Source organism: Henckelia pumila, unplaced genomic scaffold (assembly GCF_033568475.1).
Source record: "Henckelia pumila isolate YLH828 unplaced genomic scaffold, ASM3356847v2 CTG_112:::fragment_1, whole genome shotgun sequence".
NCBI lineage: Eukaryota > Viridiplantae > Streptophyta > Magnoliopsida > Lamiales > Gesneriaceae > Henckelia > Henckelia pumila.
In genome coordinates this window covers 467,891-492,534 of record NW_027331763.1, presented here as the reverse complement: position 1 = coordinate 492,534, position 24,644 = coordinate 467,891, and the positions used below count along the sequence as shown (strand labels likewise).

Sequence of the window (24,644 nt, the reverse complement as noted above, 5' to 3'; positions counted from 1 at the left end):
GAGAAATTTGGGGAAATATGGAGGCACGAATTTGGGGGGTGCAGGGATGAATAACGAGAGAGAGAGAAAAGACATAAGGAAAGAAAGAAAAGAAAGGAAGGGTCTGCGATATTTAAGGCAAAAAGAGCTCTCGCTCGATCCGCAAGATGTTGCGGATCGAGCGAGATAAAAAATCCAATCTTACTATCCCGACTTAAAGTGTTCTCGCTCGATCCACAAAATGTTGCAGATCGAGCGAGACCAAAATACAAACCTTACTGTCCCGATGAAAAAAACGCTCACTCGATCCGCAAAATCTTGCGGATCGAGCGAGACACAAAAAGTAAAATTTTTTTTTTTTCAAAATTCCGAAAAACAAGAAGCAACAAAAACATAAAATTAAGACTAAATAAAGCAGAAAAAATAAAAAAAAACGAGCATAAGTAAAAAGGAAAGAACACTGGGTTGCCTCCCAGTCAGCGCTAAATTTGCAGTCAGTCTATAGCTCGACTGCATGCCGTGATTCATTCGACATTTGGTGGGGCATCGAGAGCGATATCATGCTCTTCCGCTTCGACGTTCTCTTGGATTCCCTCATAGTAGTGCTTGAGCCGATGGCCATTCACCTTAAATGTTTTGGATGTGTCCAAACTTTGAATTTCGACTACACCATGAGGAAAGACATTAGTGACAACAAAAGGTCCATTACAACGAGAACGTAACTTACCTGGAAACAACCGAAGTCGTGAATGATAGAGCAGAACTTTCTGACCGACTTCGAAGTACCGTCGAGAGATCATCTTGTCATGGAAAGCCTTTGTTTTGTCCTTGTAAATTTTTGAGCTGGCATAGGCATCATGTAGTAGCCCGTGCCCTAATTGAGTAATTAAAGGATTAATGCTAATTAAATAAATTGGGGATTGGACGGATCGGAAGCTCCGAAGGGACGATCGGAAGCTCCGATCGGGATCGGAAGCTCCGATGAGGATCGGAGGCACCGATGATATTACGTCATCCATGACGTGTGGCTTGATGAAACTTAAAATTTGTAATTATTTATATGTTAAAAAGTGTGTTTTAAAATTTAAGTTTAATTAAAATTATGAAGTTGTATTATTTTAGTGTTATGTGTTTATATTTAAATGTTTTACTAAAATGTTGTATTTTACGGTTTGCGCAGGTTTGGTAAAAATAAAATTACTCAAGCTACAGTGGTCATAATGGAGTAATCTCAAAACCTGTAGAATCACAAAAGAGGCATCTTCAACTTTGTAGAAGACAAGAAATTCCAAAAACTTCATTAAGATGATCAAAATAATAAAACATCAAAATGGAGATAGATTTACTTTTACTATGACCAGCTTGGAGTAAAAATATCATAAGTATTTCATATTTTATCCAAAATGGGTGAATGAGTTGTCCAAACACATCTACACAAAATATCCTACGTGTTCTATGTTGAAAAGAAAGGCTGAATCGGTGGTCTAAGGCATCAAACATGCCAATTAAAGTTGGGTCATGGTATTGACATTCAAGGAGACAAGCACCCACCAACTTTACTATTTCACATTTAATAAGCCTTGGACTCTTCCTCTCATTTGGCCTATAAATAGATGTGTTGTATAAGCTTTGTAGTGTGCAAGAGTGTAGAGAATTCTTCATTTGTAAAATAAATATTTTGTGTGTGAGAATAAAAGTTTGAGTGTGCAAGTTTCTCAAGTTCAAGTATGAAATTTCTTTTATCTTTATTCTTGAGTTTCATGTTCATGGAAAGCTAAATCTTTTTATGTCAAGGTGAAAAGGTTTCATTGTTGGTCAAGTAAGATTGTCTATATTTTGTATATTCTTTTCTTTTCTATTTTTATTTTTACTAATTGATCTTTATTTGTAGGTATAATTTTGGATGATTTGTTGTTATCTATTTACATCAAATGCTTGGTACCTTGAATGTGGTTACCTTGATTTGTTGTCAAATATGATACAATAAATACTACAATAATTATATACTATAAATATATGTATCTATTTATAATAAAGTCATATATATTATTTAGACGATAGCGTGACACTGTCGGTTGTTCTAAATAATATATTGTGATTTGAACTAACATTTACTTTCTCGCATCTAACTTTTACTTTATCGCAACTAACATTTACTTTTCCGCAACTAACATTTACTTTCTCGCATCTAACTTTTACTTTTCCGCAACTAACATTTACTTTATCGCATCTAACATAAAGTCATATATTTTATTTAGACGATAGCGTGGCTCTGCCGGTTGTTCTAAATAAAATATTGTGATTTGATCTAACATTTACTTTTATGTCAATTTATATTTATGCATTTATATATATATTATGGGTACCATGTATTAAATATCAGTTGATATTAATATAGTGGGAACTATATTATATGATATACTTGTTTAAATATTTAATTGTTCTTTTTATGTTTATATTTATTCATCTATATATATATTATGGGTACCATGTATTAAATATCGGTTAATCTGATATTAATATAGTGGGAACTATATTATATGATATACTTGTTTAAATATTTCATTGTTCTTTTATGTTTATTTTTATTTTAGTTTCTTTTATTTATTTTTATTAAGCAATCTTAAATAAACCAACAATGAACCTTTGAAACCTTGACAATTTTATAATTTGTGTATTTGAAGTTTTATAATAATATTTTCATCTATAATATATTATTGCTAAAATTAAACTTACAACATCCTCTCCGTGGATCGATCTCGTACTCACGAGTATATTACTTGCAGACAACCTACACTTGGGTGAATTACAATTTAAGTTGTAGCAAGTTTTTGGCGCCGTTGCCGGGGAGGTATAAATTAAGTTTAATTTTGTTATTATGTAAATAGTATGTTGTTTTTAATTGTATGATTGTTTGGAGTCGTAAACAAAGTGGTAGACTTGTTCGAGTAACTGAAAATATTTTAAACATGGACGATAATTCTAATAATCAAGATGATAATAATAATAATAATCATCATCAAGATTATGAACAACCAAGAACACTTAGGCACCATATGAATCCAATAAGAACTAGTACACCATCTTGTTTAGTTTTTCCTCCTGATGCATCTAATTTCAATTTTAAGCCACAAGTCATTCAACTTTTACCAAATTTTCATGGCTTAGATTCTGAAAATCCATATTTGCATTTAAGAGAATTTGAGGAGGTTTGCAACACTTATAATGATCAAAATTGTAGCATGGATACTGTTCGATTAAAGCTTTTCCCTTTTTCCTTAAAAGATAAAGCTAAAACATGGTTGCAAAATTTGAGATCAAGTTCAATAAGATCATGGGAAGAAATGCAACAACAATTTCTAAAAAAGTTTTTTCCTTCCCATAGAACAAACTCTTTTAAAAGACAAATTACAACTTTTTCTCAAAAACAAGGGGAAACATTTTATCAATGTTGGGATAGATATAAAGAGTTACTTAATACATGCCCACATCATGGTTTTGAAATATGGAGAATAGTTTCTCACTTTTATGAAGGTTTAATACCTAAAGATAGGCAAATGATAGAATTCATGTGTAATGGAACTTTTGAAGATAAAAACCCAAATGAAGCTATGGAATATTTGGAGTCATTAGCAGAAAATGCTCAAAATTGGGATAATATAGGCTCAATTGAACCACCAAGTAAAACCAATAATTCAACAAATGGGGGTGGTATTTATCATCTTAAAGATGATGTAGATGTTCAAGCTAAACTTGCATCTTTAGCAAGAAAAATCGAGTCATTAGAAATGAAAAAGAGTGATCAATTAAAAAGTGTTCAAGAAATTGTTTGTCATATATGTGACACACATGATCATCTTACAAAAAATTGTCCTACTTTGCCTTCATTTAAAGAATGTCTCCATGAACAAGCCAATTATGTTAAAAATTTTAAAAAACCAACATTAGATCCTTTTTCACAAACATACAATCCTGGTTGGAGAAATCATCCCAATTTTAGTTGGAGGAACGATAATAATGCACAACCTTCACAACAACCTTTTCAAAATAACCAAAATCATCAAGGTTATGCTCCTTATATCCCACCTCCAAGAAAAAATTTTGAAGATGAAATTCATGCATACATTCAAAAGCAAGAGTCTATCAATATTCAAAACATTCAATCTATGAATGATTTGAAAGAAACTCTTGCAAAATTTGCATCTGCACTTAATATTCATGAAAAAGGAAAATTTCCATCTCAACCACAACCTAATCCTAAAAATCAAAATCAAGAAAAATTTGATCAAGTAAAATCTGTTATTACTCTTAGAAGTGGTAAAATAGTTAATGATCCATATAGTGATGAAAACAAATATCAGTCAAACTCAAAGAGTAAGGATGAAAATCTTGATACTTTCGAGAAAGATGATACTTTGAGTCCTAAGATTAAGAAAGTTGATGATAAATTATCTGAAATAATATGTGAGTCAAATAAGCATGTTCCTTTCCCTCATGCATTAGTTAATAATAAAAAACAAAAAAATGATTCTGATATTTATGAAGTTTTTAAACAAGTAAAAATAAATATTCCATTATTAGATGCTATTAAACAAGTGCCTTCTTATGCAAAGTTTTTAAAAGATTTATGTACTGTAAAAAGACAATTGCATGTAAAGAAGAAAGCATTCTTAACGGAGCAAGTAAGTTCTATTATTCAAAATAATTCTACTTTGAAATATAAAGATCCCGGTTGTCCAACAATTTCATGTATTATTGGAAAAAATAAAATTAAAAAAGCTTTGTTAGATTTGGGAGCAAGTGTGAATTTAATTCCTTATTCAGTTTATGAAAAGCTTAAGTTGGGAGATTTAAAACCTACATCTGTTACTCTTTTACTAGCCGATAGGTCAATCAAAATACCTAGAGGTATCGTAGAAGATGTGTTAGTTCAAGTCGATAAATTCATATATCCTGTGGATTTTATTGTCTTGGATACACAACCAATAGAAGTACATAACGAAATTCCAGTAATATTGGGACGTCCATTTCTAGCAACTTCAAATGCTTTAATTAATTGTCGAAATGGAATAATGAAATTGTCTTTTGGAAATATGACTTTAGAACTTAATGTGTTCAATTTATGTAAACAACCAAGTATTAATGAAGATGAAGATGATAATGCAATAGAAACAATTGTGGAAGAAAATATACACCAAGAAAACTTAAATCAACAATCTGAAGTTTGTTTAGTGGAAAGTTTTGATTCAAAAAATGTTTTTAAATCAAAGTTATTTGAAGAAATTAATGAACTTGAAGAAGTAAAAGAAAATGATCATCCAAAACTTGAATTAAAACCCTTGCCAATAGAACTAAAATATGCTTTTCTTGGTGAAAATCAAACATATCCTATTGTAATATCTTCTACCCTCTTACCAAAACAAGAAGAAGATGTAATAACACTACTTAAAAAACACAAAAATGCAATTGGATGGACTTTGCAAGATATAAAAGGTATAAATCCTTTAATCTGCACACATAGAATTCACTTGGAAGAAAATGCTAAAACATATCAACAACCACAAAGAAGATTAAATCCACACATGAAAGAAGTTGTTAAAAATGAAGTTTTAAAACTATTAGATGCCGGAATTATTTATCCAATCTCGGATAGTAAATGGGTAAGTCCAACACAAGTAGTACCAAAAAAATCAGGCATCACTGTTATAAAAAATGAAAAGGGAGAATTATTACAAGCTAGGATTCCATCTAGTTGGCGTATGTGCATTGATTATAGAAAATTAAATGATGCAACTAGAAAAGATCACTTTCCGTTACCATTTTTAGATCAAATTTTAGAGAAAGTGGCAGGTAATCCTTATTATTGTTTTCTTGATGGGTATTCGGGGTATTATCAAATACCAATATCATTAGAAGATCAAGAAAAAACTACTTTCACTTGTCCGTTCGGAACTTTTGCTTTTAAAAGAATGCCATTTGGTTTATGTAATGCCCCGGCTACTTTTCAAAGATGCATGCTAAGTATTTTTAGTGACATGATTGAAGAATTTGTGGAAGTTTTTATGGATGATATAACTGTTTTTGGAAACTCATTTGAAAACTGTCTTAAAAATTTGGAAGAAGTTTTAAAAAGATGTGAAGAAAAAAATCTTGTTTTAAATTGGGAAAAATGTCACTACATGGTTAAATCCGGAATTGTGTTAGGGCATGTCATATCTGAAAAAGGAATTGAAGTTGATAAAGCTAAGGTTGATGTTATTGCTAATCTACCATCACCAAACACGATCAAAGAAATTCGATCATTTTTGGGTCATGCGGGATTTTATAGAAGATTTATAAAAAATTTTAGCATAACCCAAAAATGATCGAATTTCTTTGATCGTGTTTGGTGATGGTAGATTAGCAATAACATCAACCTTAGCTTTATCAACTTCAATTCCTTTTTCAGATATGACATGCCCTAACACAATTCCGGATTTAACCATGTAGTGACATTTTTCCCAATTTAAAACAAGATTTTTTTCTTCACATCTTTTTAAAACTTCTTCCAAATTTTTAAGACAGTTTTCAAATGAGTTTCCAAAAACAGTTATATCATCCATAAAAACTTCCACAAATTCTTCAATCATGTCACTAAAAATACTTAGCATGCATCTTTGAAAAGTAGCCGGGCATTACATAAACCAAATGGCATTCTTTTAAAAGCAAAAGTTCCGAACGGACAAGTGAAAGTAGTTTTTTCTTGATCTTCTAATGATATTGGTATTTGATAATACCCCGAATACCCATCAAGAAAACAATAATAAGGATTACCTGCCACTTTCTCTAAAATTTGATCTAAAAATGGTAACGGAAAGTGATCTTTTCTAGTTGCATCATTTAATTTTCTATAATCAATGCACATACGCCAACTAGATGGAATCCTAGCTTGTAATAATTCTCCCTTTTCATTTTTTATAACAGTGATGCCTGATTTTTTTGGTACTACTTGTGTTGGACTTACCCATTTACTATCCGAGATTGGATAAATAATTCCGGCATCTAATAGTTTTAAAACTTCATTTTTAACAACTTCTTTCATGTGTGGATTTAATCTTCTTTGTGGTTGTTGATATGTTTTAGCATTTTCTTCCAAGTGAATTCTATGTGTGCAGATTAAAGGATTTATACCTTTTATATCTTGCAAAGTCCATCCAATTGCATTTTTGTGTTTTTTAAGTAGTGTTATTACATCTTCTTCTTGTTTTGGTAAGAGGGTAGAAGATATTACAATAGGATATGTTTGATTTTCACCAAGAAAAGCATATTTTAGTTCTATTGGCAAGGGTTTTAATTCAAGTTTTGGATGATCATTTTCTTTTACTTCTTCAAGTTCATTAATTTCTTCAAATAACTTTGATTTAAAAACATTTTTTGAATCAAAACTTTCCACTAAACAAACTTCAGATTGTTGATTTAAGTTTTCTTGGTGTATATTTTCTTCCACAATTGTTTCTATTGCATTATCATCTTCATCTTCATTAATACTTGGTTGTTTACATAAATTGAACACATTAAGTTCTAAAGTCATATTTCCAAAAGACAATTTCATTATTCCATTTCGACAATTAATTAAAGCATTTGAAGTTGCTAGAAATGGACGTCCCAATATTACTGGAATTTCGTTATGTACTTCTATTGGTTGTGTATCCAAGACAATAAAATCCACAGGATATATGAATTTATCGACTTGAACTAACACATCTTCTACGATACCTCTAGGTATTTTGATTGACCTATCGGCTAGTAAAAGAGTAACAGATGTAGGTTTTAAATCTCCCAACTTAAGCTTTTCATAAACTGAATAAGGAATTAAATTCACACTTGCTCCCAAATCTAACAAAGCTTTTTTAATTTTATTTTTTCCAATAATACATGAAATTGTTGGACAACCGGGATCTTTATATTTCAAAGTAGAATTATTTTGAATAATAGAACTTACTTGCTCCGTTAAGAATGCTTTCTTCTTTACATGCAATTGTCTTTTTACAGTACATAAATCTTTTAAAAACTTTGCATAAGAAGGCACTTGTTTAATAGCATCTAATAATGGAATATTTATTTTTACTTGTTTAAAAACTTCATAAATATCAGAATCATTTTTTTGTTTTTTATTATTAACTAATGCATGAGGGAAAGGAACATGCTTATTTGACTCACATATTATTTCAGATAATTTATCATCAACTTTCTTAATCTTAGGACTCAAAGTATCATCTTTCTCGAAAGTATCAAGATTTTCATCCTTACTCTTTGAGTTTGACTGATATTTGTTTTCATCACTATATGGATCATTAACTATTTTACCACTTCTAAGAGTAATAACAGATTTTACTTGATCAAATTTTTCTTGATTTTGATTTTTAGGACTAGGTTGTGGTTGAGATGGAAATTTTCCTTTTTCATGAATATTAAGTGCAGATGCAAATTTTGCAAGAGTTTCTTTCAAATCATTCATAGATTGAATGTTTTGAATATTGATAGACTCTTGCTTTTGAATGTATGCATGAATTTCATCTTCAAAATTTTTTCTTGGAGGTGGGATATAAGGAGCATAACCTTGATGATTTTGGTTATTTTGAAAAGGTTGTTGTGAAGGTTGTGCATTATTATCGTTCCTCCAACTAAAATTGGGATGATTTCTCCAACCAGGATTGTATGTTTGTGAAAAAGGATCTAATGTTGGTTTTTTAAAATTTTTAACATAATTGGCTTGTTCATGGAGACATTCTTTAAATGAAGGCAAAGTAGGACAATTTTTTGTAAGATGATCATGTGTGTCACATATATGACAAACAATTTCTTGAACACTTTTTAATTGATCACTCTTTTTCATTTCTAATGACTCGATTTTTCTTGCTAAAGATGCAAGTTTAGCTTGAACATCTACATCATCTTTAAGATGATAAATACCACCCCCATTTGTTGAATTATTGGTTTTACTTGGTGGTTCAATTGAGCCTATATTATCCCAATTTTGAGCATTTTCTGCTAATGACTCCAAATATTCCATAGCTTCATTTGGGTTTTTATCTTCAAAAGTTCCATTACACATGAATTCTATCATTTGCCTATCTTTAGGTATTAAACCTTCATAAAAGTGAGAAACTATTCTCCATATTTCAAAACCATGATGTGGGCATGTATTAAGTAACTCTTTATATCTATCCCAACATTGATAAAATGTTTCCCCTTGTTTTTGAGAAAAAGTTGTAATTTGTCTTTTAAAAGAGTTTGTTCTATGGGAAGGAAAAAACTTTTTTAGAAATTGTTGTTGCATTTCTTCCCATGATCTTATTGAACTTGATCTCAAATTTTGCAACCATGTTTTAGCTTTATCTTTTAAGGAAAAAGGGAAAAGCTTTAATCGAACAGTATCCATGCTACAATTTTGATCATTATAAGTGTTGCAAACCTCCTCAAATTCTCTTAAATGCAAATATGGATTTTCAGAATCTAAGCCATGAAAATTTGGTAAAAGTTGAATGACTTGTGGCTTAAAATTGAAATTAGATGCATCAGGAGGAAAAACTAAACAAGATGGTGTACTAGTTCTTATTGGATTCATATGGTGCCTAAGTGTTCTTGGTTGTTCATAATCTTGATGATGATTATTATTATTATTATCATCTTGATTATTAGAATTATCGTCCATGTTTAAAATATTTTCAGTTACTCGAACAAGTCTACCACTTTGTTTACGACTCCAAACAATCATACAATTAAAAACAACATACTATTTACATAATAACAAAATTAAACTTAATTTATACCTCCCCGGCAACGGCGCCAAAAACTTGCTACAACTTAAATTGTAATTCACCCAAGTGTAGGTTGTCTGCAAGTAATATACTCGTGAGTACGAGATCGATCCACGGAGAGGATGTTGTAAGTTTAATTTTAGCAATAATATATTATAGATGAAAATATTATTATAAAACTTCAAATACACAAATTATAAAATTGTCAAGGTTTCAAAGGTTCATTGTTGGTTTATTTAAGATTGCTTAATAAAAATAAATAAAAGAAACTAAAATAAAAATAAACATAAAAGAACAATGAAATATTTAAACAAGTATATCATATAATATAGTTCCCACTATATTAATATCAGATTAACCGATATTTAATACATGGTACCCATAATATATATAGATGAATAAATATAAACATAAAAAGAACAATTAAATATTTAAACAAGTATATCATATAATATAGTTCCCACTATATTAATATCAACTGATATTTAATACATGGTACCCATAATATATATATAAATGCATAAATATAAATTGACATAAAAGTAAATGTTAGATCAAATCACAATATTTTATTTAGAACAACCGGCAGAGCCACGCTATCGTCTAAATAAAATATATGACTTTATGTTAGATGCGATAAAGTAAATGTTAGTTGCGGAAAAGTAAAAGTTAGATGCGAGAAAGTAAATGTTAGTTGCGGAAAAGTAAATGTTAGTTGCGATAAAGTAAAAGTTAGATGCGAGAAAGTAAATGTTAGTTCAAATCACAATATATTATTTAGAACAACCGACAGTGTCACGCTATCGTCTAAATAATATATATGACTTTATTATAAATAGATACATATATTTATAGTATATAATTATTGTAGTATTTATTGTATCATATTTGACAACAAATCAAGGTAACCACATTCAAGGTACCAAGCATTTGATGTAAATAGATAACAACAAATCATCCAAAATTATACCTACAAATAAAGATCAATTAGTAAAAATAAAAATAGAAAAGAAAAGAATATACAAAATATAGACAATCTTACTTGACCAACAATGAAACCTTTTCACCTTGACATAAAAAGATTTAGCTTTCCATGAACATGAAACTCAAGAATAAAGATAAAAGAAATTTCATACTTGAACTTGAGAAACTTGCACACTCAAACTTTTATTCTCACACACAAAATATTTATTTTACAAATGAAGAATTCTCTACACTCTTGCACACTACAAAGCTTATACAACACATCTATTTATAGGCCAAATGAGAGGAAGAGTCCAAGGCTTATTAAATGTGAAATAGTAAAGTTGGTGGGTGCTTGTCTCCTTGAATGTCAATACCATGACCCAACTTTAATTGGCATGTTTGATGCCTTAGACCACCGATTCAGCCTTTCTTTTCAACATAGAACACGTAGGATATTTTGTGTAGATGTGTTTGGACAACTCATTCACCCATTTTGGATAAAATATGAAATACTTATGATATTTTTACTCCAAGCTGGTCATAGTAAAAGTAAATCTATCTCCATTTTGATGTTTTATTATTTTGATCATCTTAATGAAGTTTTTGGAATTTCTTGTCTTCTACAAAGTTGAAGATGCCTCTTTTGTGATTCTACAGGTTTTGAGATTACTCCATTATGACCACTGTAGCTTGAGTAATTTTATTTTTACCAAACCTGCGCAAACCGTAAAATACAACATTTTAGTAAAACATTTAAATATAAACACATAACACTAAAATAATACAACTTCATAATTTTAATTAAACTTAAATTTTAAAACACACTTTTTAACATATAAATAATTACAAATTTTAAGTTTCATCATGGCTGGATCGGAAGCTCCGATCAGGACCGGAGGCTCCGATCACCCCTATCTGGAGTCAACAAATGATATTTTGACACGTGGCAGATCAGGATCTTCGGAAGCTTCGATGGCAGGATCGGACGTTCCGATCGAGGTTCGGACGTTCCGATCGAGGATCGGAGGCTCCGATCGTTGTCTATAAATAGAAGGCCGAGACTTCATTTCTCCTTGCCAATTCCGGATTTCCTCCCTATTTCTAGTCATATTCGAGCTGTTCTAGTCTTCTTAGGCTTGGTCCGGAGGTCGGAGAGGCGTTCGATAGTCGTAGCGGAGTTGTGCCCAAGTTCTGGAGGCATCGACATCAAAGGGCTAACGACGGACGAAGGTATAGCTTTTGCTTCCTATAAATATTTAGGAGTATGCAATAGCTTAGTTAAGGCTTTTAGGGCGCTATAATGATAGTAGTATCATTTCGTTGTGTAGGCGGACTTTAGGCTTGGACTTAGAGCTGGTAGTGCCTACCTGGTATTGAGGTACGAAAGTACTGTTCGAGATATCCTGACTGAGTATGCATGTATTATGTGACTGCATGATTTATATGCCATGATATTATGCTGCATTCATTCTCATCTTGCTGTATCTCTTTCGAGATGTCTGTTAGTAGGATTGTACCCTATCCTGTTAGTGGATGGACTTCCATCGATTTGGGTCCGGCGTATCCACAGTTATCTCGGTATGGGAGCCACCTCCTGAAGCGACGGCACAGCGTGCTACATACCAGGGCCCGGTCTGTCTCTGTTATCTGATCCTTGACCTCGAGTCTATAGGGAGTTCACTTTGCATGCATGTATACTCATACTCTCGCACTGAGTGTTTTATGCTCACGTCTCGTACTCTGTATTTTCTGGACACCCTATTCCATGGGGCAGGTTTGCGATTGGACGAGGAGGGTGGATCCAGGAGGGGCTAGTCAGTGGTTGGCCAGCTGGAGCTTCGTCTAGGCTTTATTACTGTTGTTTGGGTTTATACAGCTATTCGATTTGGTTGTATGTTATTGGATAATTACAGATTCTTTTACTTGGGATTGTATAATGTTATTGGTTTCCGCAGTTTTATTCTGATATCTGTTTTATTAAGTTAAATGCATGCCTAAGTTCTGTTTAGTAGGTGATCCGGGTAAGGGTCACTACATTTATGGTATCAGAGCATGCAAAAGATTTCTTGGGATTTAGTCTCATCTTAAGGTATTTTTGTAGATGTCAAATCGTGACGACCAGAGTTCTCATGGCAGCGTTGGTGGGCGTTGGGGTGATGCCGACCGGGAGCCTCGTCGAGAACGGCGTCATCGTCACCATGACGATGAGCGTTTCACTGTGCATCGATTCTTAGCTATGGGTCCTAAGCCCTTAGTTGGAGGGGAGTCTCCGGAGGATGCGGAGAACTGGTTAGACCGCATGGAGACGACTTTTCAGACTTTCCAATGCACCGAGGAGCAGAAGGTGGAGACCCTTGGCTATCTTCTGGATGGGCGTGCGCGCAGGTGGTGGAGGTTTACTTCTGCACCTTTTGTTGCGGCGAGAGGAGTGGCCACCTGGGCCGAATTTCGCACAGCTTTCCAAAAGCGGTATTTTCCTCCTACACTCCGACAGTCGAAGGCAGGTGAGCTACTGAGTCTGCGACAGGGAACCATGTCTATCGATGAGTATCAGCAGAGGTTCTTTGATCTGCTATCCTATTGCCCCGAGATTGCTGATAGCTCAGAGATGAAGTATAATCTGTTCCTTCAGGGCCTTAACCCTGAGATCCATGACCGTGTGGCAGTTGGTGACGACATGTCCTACGAGGGTTTGGTGAGCCGTTGTCACCAAGCGGAGGACAGCATTCGGCGGAACAGGTCTTTCCCTCAGTCGAGGCCTGCTAGTTCTTTGGCCCCCCGTGCCCAGTCATTCAAGAAGTCCGGGTCTACTTCTTCCTCTGGTTCTGGAGGTATTGTCCATTTCGGTAAGAAGGACAAGTGTGATCACTGTGGGAAGAACCATCCATCCGACAAGTGCCGCAGAGCTTCTGGAGCTTGTTTCCATTGTGGAGAGACTGGTCATATCCGGAGGGATTTTCCACTGTCTGGGGGAGGCGGTTCTGGTTCTGGTACAGGATCGGGTTCTCAGGCTACCGTTCAGCAGAGGTCTCAGGGACAGTCTGCTGGGAGTTCTCATTTGAGGCCACGAGCTTCTGGCCAGGTGTTTGCCCTGAGACATGATCAGGCTGTGGAGGAGAATGAGAAAGTCATCGCAGGTACATTTATGCTTTATGGTATACCTGCTCTTGTACTTATTGACACTGGTGCATCTCATTCCTTCATTTCTGCACGTTTTGTTAAGAGGCATAAGTTACCATTCATTGCACTAGACGTAGTGATGTCTGTTTCTACTCCGACGGGCCAATCTGCTTTGGCTAAGCGTCTAGTGATGGGTTGCCCTTTAGAGTTCGAAGGGAACGTTCTGTTGGCAAATCTCATGGTCCTGGCGATGGACGACTTTGATTGCATTCTGGGAATAGATGTGCTGACTACCTATCGAGCTTCAGTGGACTGCTATCAGAGATTAGTACGCTTTCATCCGGAAGGGAGTGAGAGTTGGTTTTTCTATGGTGAGGGAGCGCGACCCCCGATGCCTTTGGTATCAGCTTTGAGAGCCTGTCGAGCTCTGGAGTCTGGCGGGGAAGGCTACCTTATCTATGCAGTTGATTTGTCCGCTGAGAGTATTGGGATAGAGAGCATTCCTGTTGTGGATGAATTTCCAGATGTGTTTCCTGATGAGATTCCGGGTTTTCCTCCTGCTAGGGAAGTCGAGTTTGGCATAGAGTTGATGCCGGGTACTTCGCCTATTTCTAGAGCACCGTATCGTCTGGCTCTATCAGAGATGCGTGAGTTAAAGAATCAGCTACAGGATCTTTTGGACAAGGGGTACATTCGTCCTAGTGTATCTCCTTGGGGAGCTCCTGTTCTCTTCGTAAAGAAGAAGGATGGGTCGATGCGGCTGTGCATTGACTATCGGCAGCTGAATCGAGTCACGGTGAAGAACAAGTATCCGTTGCCTCGCATTGATGACTTGTTTGATCAGCTGCAGGGCACGTCAGTTTACTCCAAGATTGACTTGAGATCTGGGTATCATCAGTTGAGAGTCCGTGATCAGGACGTAGCCAAGACGGCATTCCATACTCGCTATGGGCATTACGAGTTCCTAGTGATGCCATTTGGTTTGACCAATGCGCCGGCTATATTCATGGATCTGATGAACCGTGTCTTCAGGGAGTATTTGGACAAGTTTGTCGTGGTCTTCATTGACGACATCTTGGTGTATTCGCGTAATACGGAAGAGCATGTTTCTCACTTACGGTTGGTACTGCAGACTCTTCGAGATGAGCAATTGTACGCCAAGCTGAGCAAGTGTGAGTTCTGGATGGATAGAGTGGTCTTTCTTGGCCATATCATATCCAGGGAGGGGATTTCTGTTGATACAAGCAAGATTGAAGCGGTACTTAATTGGTCGCGTCCGACGATGGTTGCTGAGATCCGTAGTTTTCTGGGTCTAGCAGGGTATTATCGTCGCTTCATTCTGAACTTCTCTCAGTTAGCTCGACCGTTGACGCAGCTTACCCGCAAGGGTGTGGATTTCGAGTGGTCCTCCGAGTGTGAGGAGAATTTCCGTGAGCTTCGACGGCGGTTGACTTCTGCGCCGGTGTTAGCCTTACCGTCAGGATCTGGAGGGTATGTAGTTTACACGGATGCTTCTCTTCAGGGGTTAGGTTGTGTCCTGACTCAGAATGGGCATGTGATCGCATACGCTTCTAGACAGCTGAAGCTTCACGAGGACAACTACCCAGTCCATGATTTGGAGTTAGCAGCCATTGTGTTCGCTTTGAAGATCTGGCGTCATTATCTTTATGGCGAGAAATTTGATCTTCACCGACCATAAGAGTCTCAAGTATTTGTTCACTCAGGCAGAATTGAACATGAGACAAAGACGTTGGATGGACTTGCTTAAGGACTATGATTGCGAGATTAAGTACCATCCGGGAGCTGCTAATCTCACCGCTGATGCTTTGAGTCGCAAGGTGCGACTATCCGCACTTCAGACTTGTTCGATGTCTAGTGCGATTAGTGACTGTTGTACTTCAGGTTTTACCTTCAAGCATAAGAAAGGTATGCAGAGTATCCAGATGTTCGCGATATTATCTGAGCCAGCCTTGTACTCGCGGATCCGAGATGCTCAGATGTCTGATTCGAAGACCCAGCGTTTAGCTCGTCTAGCTAACGAGGGTAGCTCGTCTGGATTTCATTATCAGTCAGATGGCTTTCTGTGTTTGTCTGGTAGGCTTGTGATTCCACAGGATGAAGAGTTGCGAGAGGAGATTTTATCTCAGGCACATCGCACTAAGTTGAGTATTCATCCTGGGAGCAACAAGATGTACAAGGATCTACGTGCTCGTTTCTGGTGGAAGGGAATGAAACGCAGTGTTTATCAGTTTGTTTCGAGATGTTTGATGTGTCAACAGGTCAAGGCAGAGCACCGACGACCTGGAGGATTGCTTCACAGTCTGCCTATTCCTGAATGGAAATGGGAGTTTATCACTATGGACTTTGTGACCCATTTGCCGGTATCCCCGAGGAACTGTGATGCTATCTGGGTTGTGGTGGACCGACTCACCAAGTCAGCGCATTTCATTGCCTAAAGCCGGGAGTACAATGTGGATCGTAGGGCTCGGTTGTACATTCAGGAGATCGTTCGACTTAATGGAGTGCCTGTGAGCATTGTCAGGGATCGGGACCCCAGGTTTACTTCTAGATTCTGGGGGAGTGTTCAGCGTGCGATGGGTACTACTCTCAGTTTGAGTACAGCCTATCATCCGGAGACTGATGGTCAGTCAGAGCGCACTATCCGTACGTTAGAGGATATGCTTAGAGCGTGCGTCATGGATTTTGGTTCAGCCTGGCAGGATCATTTGTCGTTGATCGAGTTCGCTTACAACAACAGCTATCACACTAGTATTGGGATGGCACCTTTTGAGGCGTTGTATGGGCGACGTTGTCGTACTCCACTCTTCTGGGAAGAAGTGGGGGAGAGACAGGCTGAGGGACCGGAGTTTATCCAGCAGGCGATAGACATTGTTGATCAAATCAAGAAACGGATTAAGACTGCACAGGATCGTCAGGCCAGCTATGCTAATATCAAGCGTAGGCCTTTGCAGTTCGAGGTCGGGGAGAAAGTGTTTCTGATAGTGTCACCTTTCCGCAAGATTCTCAGATTTGGCCTTAAGGGCAAGTTGTCTCCCAGATTTATCGGTCCGTTTGAGATCTTGGAGAGCATTGGCGATTTGGCTTATCGACTAGCTTTGCCACCGCATCTATCCAGTATTCACGACGTGTTCCACGTATCTCTATTGCGACGGTATGTGGCGGATGAATCTCATATTCTGCAGCGGTCTGAGGTTCAGGTAGACAAGGATTTGACTTATGTTGAGAAACCTCTTCGTATCCTGGATTATAAAGATAAGGTTTTACGGAACAAAGTCATTCCTTTGGTTTTAGTTCAGTGGCAGCGCCGAGGCACTGAAGAAGCTACTTGGGAGCTTGAGGACAGGATGCGTAAAGACCATCCTGAGTTGTTTTGATTTCATTCTTTAAGTTGTATTCAGTTGCAAACTCTGTAAACGTTTGTTTGAATAAAGAATGTTTTTGATTTCTGTATTTGCATTCGGTACTTAAGATCTGATTTCGAGGACGAAATATCTTAAGTGGGGGAGAATGTAGTAGCCCGTGCCCTAATTGAGTAATTAAAGGATTAATGCTAATTAAATAAATTGGGGATTGGACGGATCGGAAGCTCCGAAGGGACGATCGGAAGCTCCGATCGGGATCGGAAGCTCCGATGAGGATCGGAGGCACCGATGATATTACGTCATCCATGACGTGTGGCTGGATCGGAAGCTCCGATCAGGACCGGAGGCTCCGATCACCCCTATCTGGAGTCAACAAATGATATTTTGACACGTGGCAGATCAGGATCTTCGGAAGCTCCGATGGCAGGATCGGACGTTCCGATCGAGGTTCGGACGTTCCGATCGAGGATCGGAGGCTCCGATCGTTGTCTATAAATAGAAGGCCGAGACTTCATTTTTCCTTGCCAATTCCGGATTTCCTCCCTATTTCTAGTCATATTCGAGCTGTTCTAGTCTTCTTAGGCTTGGTCCGGAGGTCGGAGAGGCGTTCGATAGTCGTAGCGGAGTTGTGCCCAAGTTCTGGAGGCATCGACATCAAAGGGCTAACGACGGACGAAGGTATAGCTTTTGCTTCCTATAAATATTTAGGAGTATGCAATAGCTTAGTTAAGGCTTTTAGGGCGCTATAATGATAGTAGTATCATTTCGCTGTGTAGGCGGACTTTAGGCTTGGACTTAGAGCTGGTAGTGCCTACCTGGTATTGAGGTACGAAAGTACTGTTCGAGATATCCTGACTGAGTATGCATGTATTATGTGACTGCATGATTTATATGCCATGATATTATGCTGAATTCATTTGCATCTTGCTGTATCTCTTTCGAGATGTCTGTTAGTAGGATTGTACCCTATCCTGTTAGTGGATGGACTTCCATCGATTTGGGTCCGGCGTATCCACAGTTATCTCGGTATGGGAGCCACCTCCTGAAGCGACGGCACAGCGTGCTACATACCAGGGCCCGGTCTGTCTCTGTTATCTGATCCTTGACCTCGAGTCTATAGGGAGTTCACTTTGCATGCATGTATACTCATACTCTCGCACTGAGCGTTTTATGCTCACGTCTCGTACTCTGTATTTTCTGGACACCCTATTCCATGGGGCAGGTTTGCGATTGGACGAGGAGGGTGGATCCAGGAGGGGCTAGTCAGTGGTTGGCCAGCTGGAGCTTCGTCTAGGCTTTATTACTGTTGTTTGGGTTTATACAGCTATTCGATTTGGTTGTATGTTATTGGATAATTACAGATTCTTTTACTTGGGATTGTATAATGTTATTGGTTTCCGCAGTTTTATTCTGATATCTGTTTTATTAAGTTAAATGCATGCCTAAGTTCTGTTTAGTAGGTGATCCGGGTAAGGGTCACTACATTTATGGTATCAGAGCATGCAAAAGATTTCTTGGGATTTAGTCTCATCTTAAGGTATTTTTGTAGATGTCAAATCGTGACGACCAGAGTTCTCATGGCAGCGTTGGTGGGCGTTGGGGTGATGCCGACCGGGAGCCTCGTCGAGAACGGCGTCATCGTCACCATGACGACGAGCGTTTCACTGTGCGTCGATTCTTAGCTATGGGTCCTAAGCCCTTAGTTGGAGGGGAGTCTCCGGAGGATGCGGAGAACAGGTTAGACCGCATGGAGACGACTTTTCAGACTTTCCAATGCACCAAGGAGCAGAAGGTGGAGACCCTTGGCTATCTTCTGGATGGGCGTGCGCGCAGGTGGTGGAGGTTTACTTCTGCACCTTTTGTTGCGGCGAGGGGAGTGGCCACCTGGGCCGAATTTCGCACAGCTTTCCAAAAGCGGTATTTTCCTCCTGCACTCCGACAGTCGAAGGCAGGCGAGCTACTGAGTCTGCGACAGGGAACCATGTCTATCGATGAGTATCAGAAGAGGTTCTTTGATCTGCTATCCTATTGCCCCGAGATTGCTGATAGCTCAGAGATGAAGTATAATCTGTTCCTTCAGGGCCTTAACCCTGAGATCCATGACCGTGTGGCAGTTGGTGACGACATGTCCTACGAGGGTTTGGTGAGCCGTTGTCACCAAGCGGAGGACAGCATTCGGCGGAACAGGTCTTTCCCTCAGTCGAGGCCTGCTAGTTCTTTGGCCCCCCGTGCCCAGTCATTCAAGAAGTCCGGGTCTACTTCTTCCTTTGGTTCTGGAGGTATTGTCCGTTTCGGTAAGAAGGACAAGTGTGATCACTGTGGGAAGAACCATCCATCCGACAAGTGCCGCAAAGCTTCTGGAGCTTGTTTCCGTTGTGGAGAGACTGGTCATATCCGGAGGGATTTTCCACTGTCTGGGGGAGGCGGTTCTGGTTCTGGTACAGGATCGGGTTCTCAGGCTACCGTTCAGCAGAGGTCTCAGGGACAGTCTGCTGGGAGTTCTCATTTGAGGCCACGAGCTTCTGGCCAGGTGTTTGCCCTGAGACATGATCAGGCTCTGGAGGAGAATGAGAAAGTCATCGCAGGTACATTTATGCTTTATGGTATACCTGCTCTTGTACTTATTGACACTGGTGCATCTCATTCCTTCATTTCTGCACGTTTTGTTAAGAGGCATAAGTTACCATGCATTGCACTAGACGTAGTGATGTCTGTTTCTACTCCGACGGGCCAATCTGCTTTGGCTAAGCGTCTAGTGATGGGTTGCCCTTTAGAGTTCGAAGGGAACGTTCTGTTGGCGAATCTCATGGTCCTGGCGATGGACGACTTTGATTGCATTCTGGGAATAGATGTGCTGACTACCTATCGAGCTTCAGTGGACTGCTATCAGAGATTAGTACGCTTTCATCCGGAAGGGAGTGAGAGTTGGTTTTTCTATGGTGAGGGAGCGCGACCCCCGATGCCTTTGGTATCAGCTTTGAGAGCCTGTCGAGCTCTGGAGTCTGGCGGGGAAGGCTACCTTATCTATGCAGTTGATTTGTCCGCTGAGAGTATTGGGATAGAGTGCATTCCTGTTGTGGATGAATTTCCAGATGTGTTTCCTGATGAGATTCCGGGTTTTCCTCCTGCTAGGGAAGTCGAGTTTGGCATAGAGTTGATGTCGGGTACTTCGCCTATTTCTAGAGCACCGTATCATCTGGCTCCGTCAGAGATGCGTGAGTTAAAGAATCAGCTACAGGATCTTTTGGACAAGGGGTACATTCGTCCTAGTGTATCTCCTTGGGGAGCTCCTGTTCTCTTCGTAAAGAAGAAGGATGGGTCGATGCGGCTGTGCATTGACTATCGGCAGCTGAATCGAGTCACGGTGAAGAACAAGTATCCGTTGCCTCGCATTGATGACTTGTTTGATCAGCTGCAGGGCACGTCAGTTTACTCCAAGATTGACTTGAGATCTGGGTATCATCAGTTGAGAGTCCGTGATCAGGACGTAGCCAAGACGGCATTCCGTACTCGCTATGGGCATTACGAGTTCCTAGTGATGCCATTTGGTTTGACCAATGCGCCGGCTATATTCATGGATCTGATGAACCGTGTCTTCAGGGAGTATTTGGACAAGTTTGTCGTGGTCTTCATTGACGACATCTTGGTGTATTCGCGTAATACGGAAGAGCATGTTTCTCACTTACGGTTGGTACTGCAGACTCTTCGAGATGAGCAATTGTACGCCAAGCTGAGCAAGTGTGAGTTCTGGATGGATAGAGTGGTCTTTCTTGGCCATATCATATCCAGGGAGGGGATTTCTATTGATACAAGCAAGATTGAAGCGGTACTTAATTGGTCGCGTCCGACGATGGTTGCTGAGATCCGTAGTTTTCTGGGTCTAGCAGGGTATTATCGTCGCTTCATTCTGAACTTCTCTCAGTTAGCTCGACCATTGACGCAGCTTACCCGCAAGGGTGTGGATTTCGAGTGGTCCTCCGAGTGTGAGGAGAATTTCCGTGAGCTTCGATGGCGGTTGACTTCTGCGCCGGTGTTAGCATTACCGTCAGGATCTGGAGGGTATGTAGTTTACACGGATGCTTCTCTTCAGGGGTTAGGTTGTGTCCTGACTCAGAATGGGCATGTGATCGCATACGCTTCTAGACAGTTGAAGCTTCACGAGGACAACTACCCAGTCCATGATTTGGAGTTAGCAGCCATTGTGTTCGCTTTGAAGATCTGGCGTCATTATCTTTATGGCGAGAAATTTGAGATCTTCACCGACCATAAGAGTCTCAAGTATTTGTTCACTCAGGCAGAATTGAACATGAGACAAAGACGTTGGATGGACTTGCTTAAGGACTATGATTGCGAGATTAAGTACCATCCGGGAGCTGCTAATCTCACCGCTGATGCTTTGAGTCGCAAGGTGCGACTATCCGCACTTCAGACTTGTTCGATGTCTAGTGCGATTAGTGACTGTTGTACTTCAGGTTTTACCTTCAAGCATAAGAAAGGTATGCAGAGTATCCAGATGTTCGCGATATTATCTGAGCCAGCCTTGTACTCGCGGATCCGAGATGCTCAGATGTCTGATTCGAAGACCCAGCGTTTAGCTCGTCTAGCTAACGAGGGTAGCTCGTCTGGATTTCATTATCAGTCAGATGGCTTTCTGTGTTTGTCTGGTAGGCTTGTGATTCCACAGGATGAAGAGTTGCGAGAGGAGATTTTATCTCAGGCACATCGCACTAAGTTGAGTATTCATCCTGGGAGCAACAAGATGTACAAGGATCTACGTGCTCGTTTCTGGTGGAAGGGAATGAAACGCAGTGTTTATCAGTTTGTTTCGAGGTGTTTGGTGTGTCAACAGGTCAAGGCAGAGCACCGACGACCTGGAAAATTGCTTCACAGTCTGCCTATTCCTGAATGGAAATGGGAGTTTATCACTATGGACTTTGTGACCCATTTGCCGGTATCCCCGAGGAACTGTGATGCTATCTGGGTTGTGGTGGACCGACTCACCAAGTCAGCGCATTTCATTGCCTAAAGCCGGGAGTACAATGTGGATCGTAGGGCTCGGTTGTACATTCAGGAGATCGTTCGACTTCATGGAGTGCCTGTGAGCATTGTCAGCGATCGGGACCCCAGGTTTACTTTTAGATTCTGGGGGAGTGTTCAGCGTGCGATGGGTACTACTCTCAGTTTGAGTACAGCCTATCATCCGGAGACTGATGGTCAGTCAGAGCGCACTATCCGTATGTTAGAGGATATGCTTAGAGCGTGCGTCATGGATTTTGGTTCAGCCTGGCAGGATCATTTGCCGTTGATCGAGTTCGCTTACAACAACAGCTATCACACTAGTATTGGGATGGCACCTTTTGAGGCGTTGTATGGGCGACGTTGTCGTACTCCACTCTTCTGGGAAGAAGTGGGGGAGAGACAGGCTGAGGGACCGGAGTTTATCCAGCAGGCGATAGAAATTGTTGATCAAATCAAGAAACGGATTAAGACTGCACAGGATCGTTAGGCCAGCTATGCTAATATCAAGCGTAGGCCTTTGCAGTTCGAGGTCGGGGAGAAAGTGTTTCTGATAGTGTCACCTTTCCGCAAGATTCTCAGATTTGGCCTTAAGGGCAAGTTGTCTCCCAGATTTATCGGTCCGTTTGAGATCTTGGAGAGCATTGGCGATTTGGCTTATCGACTAGCTTTGCCACCGCATCTATCCAGTATTCACGACGTGTTCCACGTATCTATGTTGCGACGGTATGTGGCGGATGAATCTCATATTCTGCAGCGGTCTGAGGTTCAGGTAGACAAGGATTTGACTTATGTTGAGAAACCTCTTCGTATCCTGGATTATAAAGATAAGGTTTTACGGAACAAAGTCATTCCTTTGGTTTTAGTTCAGTGGCAGCGCAGAGGCACTGAAGAAGCTACTTGGGAGCTTGAGGACAGGATGCGTAAAGACCATCCTGAGTTGTTTTGATTTCATTCTTTAAGTTGTATTCAGTTGCAAACTCTGTAAACGTTTGTTTGAATAAAGAATGTTTCTGATTTCTGTATTTGCATTCGGTACTTAAGATCTGATTTCGAGGACGAAATATCTTAAGTGGGGGAGAATGTAGTAGCCCGTGCCCTAATTGAGTAATTAAAGGATTAATGCTAATTAAATAAATTGGGGATTGGACGGATCGGAAGCTCCGAAGGGACGATCGGAAGCTCCGATCGGGATCGGAAGCTCCGATGAGGATCGGAGGCACCGATGATATTACGTCATTCATGACGTGTGGCTGGATCGGAAGCTCCGATCAGGACCGGAGGCTCCGATCACCCCTATCTGGAGTCAACAAATGATATTTTGACACGTGGCAGATCAGGATCTTCGGAAGCTCCGATGGCAGGATCGGACGTTCCGATCGAGGTTCGGACGTTCCGATCGAGGATCGGAGGCTCCGATCGTTGTCTATAAATAGAAGGCCGAGACTTCATTTCTCCTTGCCAATTCCGGATTTCCTCCCTATTTCTAGTCATATTCGAGCTGTTCTAGTCTTCTTAGGCTTGGTCCGGAGGTCGGAGAGGCGTTCGATAGTCGTAGCGGAGTTGTGCCCAAGTTCTGGAGGCATCGACATCAAAGGGCTAACGACGGACGAAGGTATAGCTTTTGCTTCCTATAAATATTTAGGAGTATGCAATAGCTTAGTTAAGGCTTTTAGGGCGCTATAATGATAGTAGTATCATTTCGCTGTGTAGGCGGACTTTAGGCTTGGACTTAGAGCTGGTAGTGCCTACCTGGTATTGAGGTACGAAAGTACTGTTCGAGATATCCTGACTGAGTATGCATGTATTATGTGACTGCATGATTTATATGCCATGATATTATGCTGAATTCATTTGCATCTTGCTGTATCTCTTTCGAGATGTCTGTTAGTAGGATTGTACCCTATCCTGTTAGTGGATGGACTTCCATCGATTTGGGTCCGGCGTATCCACAGTTATCTCGGTATGGGAGCCACCTCCTGAAGAGACGGCACAGCGTGCTACATACCAGGGCCCGGTCTGTCTCTGTTATCTGATCCTTGACCTCGAGTCTATAGGGAGTTCACTTTGCATGCATGTATACTCATACTCTCGCACTGAGCATTTTATGCTCACGTCTCGTACTCTGTATTTTCTGGACACCCTATTCCATGGGGCAGGTTTGCGATTGGACGAGGAGGGTGGATCCAGGAGGGGCTAGTCAGTGGTTGGCCAGCTGGAGCTTCGTCTAGGCTTTATTACTGTTGTTTGGGTTTATACAGCTATTCGATTTGGTTGTATGTTATTGGATAATTACAGATTCTTTTACATGGGATTGTATAATGTTATTGGTTTCCGCAGTTTTATTCTGATATCTGTTTTATTAAGTTAAATGCATGCC

The 24,644-nt window shown here is 39.4% G+C and overlaps 1 protein-coding gene, 2 non-coding genes and 1 pseudogene across 3 annotated transcripts; 2 read left to right on the top strand and 2 right to left on the bottom strand.

The window, feature by feature from the left end:
* Nucleotides 1-2,948: 2,948 nt before the first annotated feature.
* On the top strand, nt 2,949-6,101 carry LOC140870644 (uncharacterized; the record flags this gene model as incomplete). The annotated part of the gene is made up of 5 exons (XM_073273037.1): nt 2,949-3,054; nt 3,529-3,749; nt 3,870-4,827; nt 5,002-5,405; nt 5,853-6,101. Coding segments are annotated over exons 1-5 (1,938 nt in total), but the record flags the coding sequence as incomplete, so codon positions are not given.
* On the bottom strand, nt 3,368-3,478 carry LOC140870653 (small nucleolar RNA R71). Its single transcript, XR_012147503.1, has one exon. It is a non-coding gene; the product is annotated as a small nucleolar RNA R71 (small nucleolar RNA).
* Nucleotides 6,102-6,521: 420 nt separating the features above from the next.
* On the bottom strand, nt 6,522-9,673 carry LOC140870643 (uncharacterized; annotated as a pseudogene).
* LOC140870652 (small nucleolar RNA R71) lies at nt 9,144-9,254 on the top strand. Its single transcript, XR_012147502.1, has one exon. It is a non-coding gene; the product is annotated as a small nucleolar RNA R71 (small nucleolar RNA).
* Nucleotides 9,674-24,644: the final 14,971 nt, after the last annotated feature.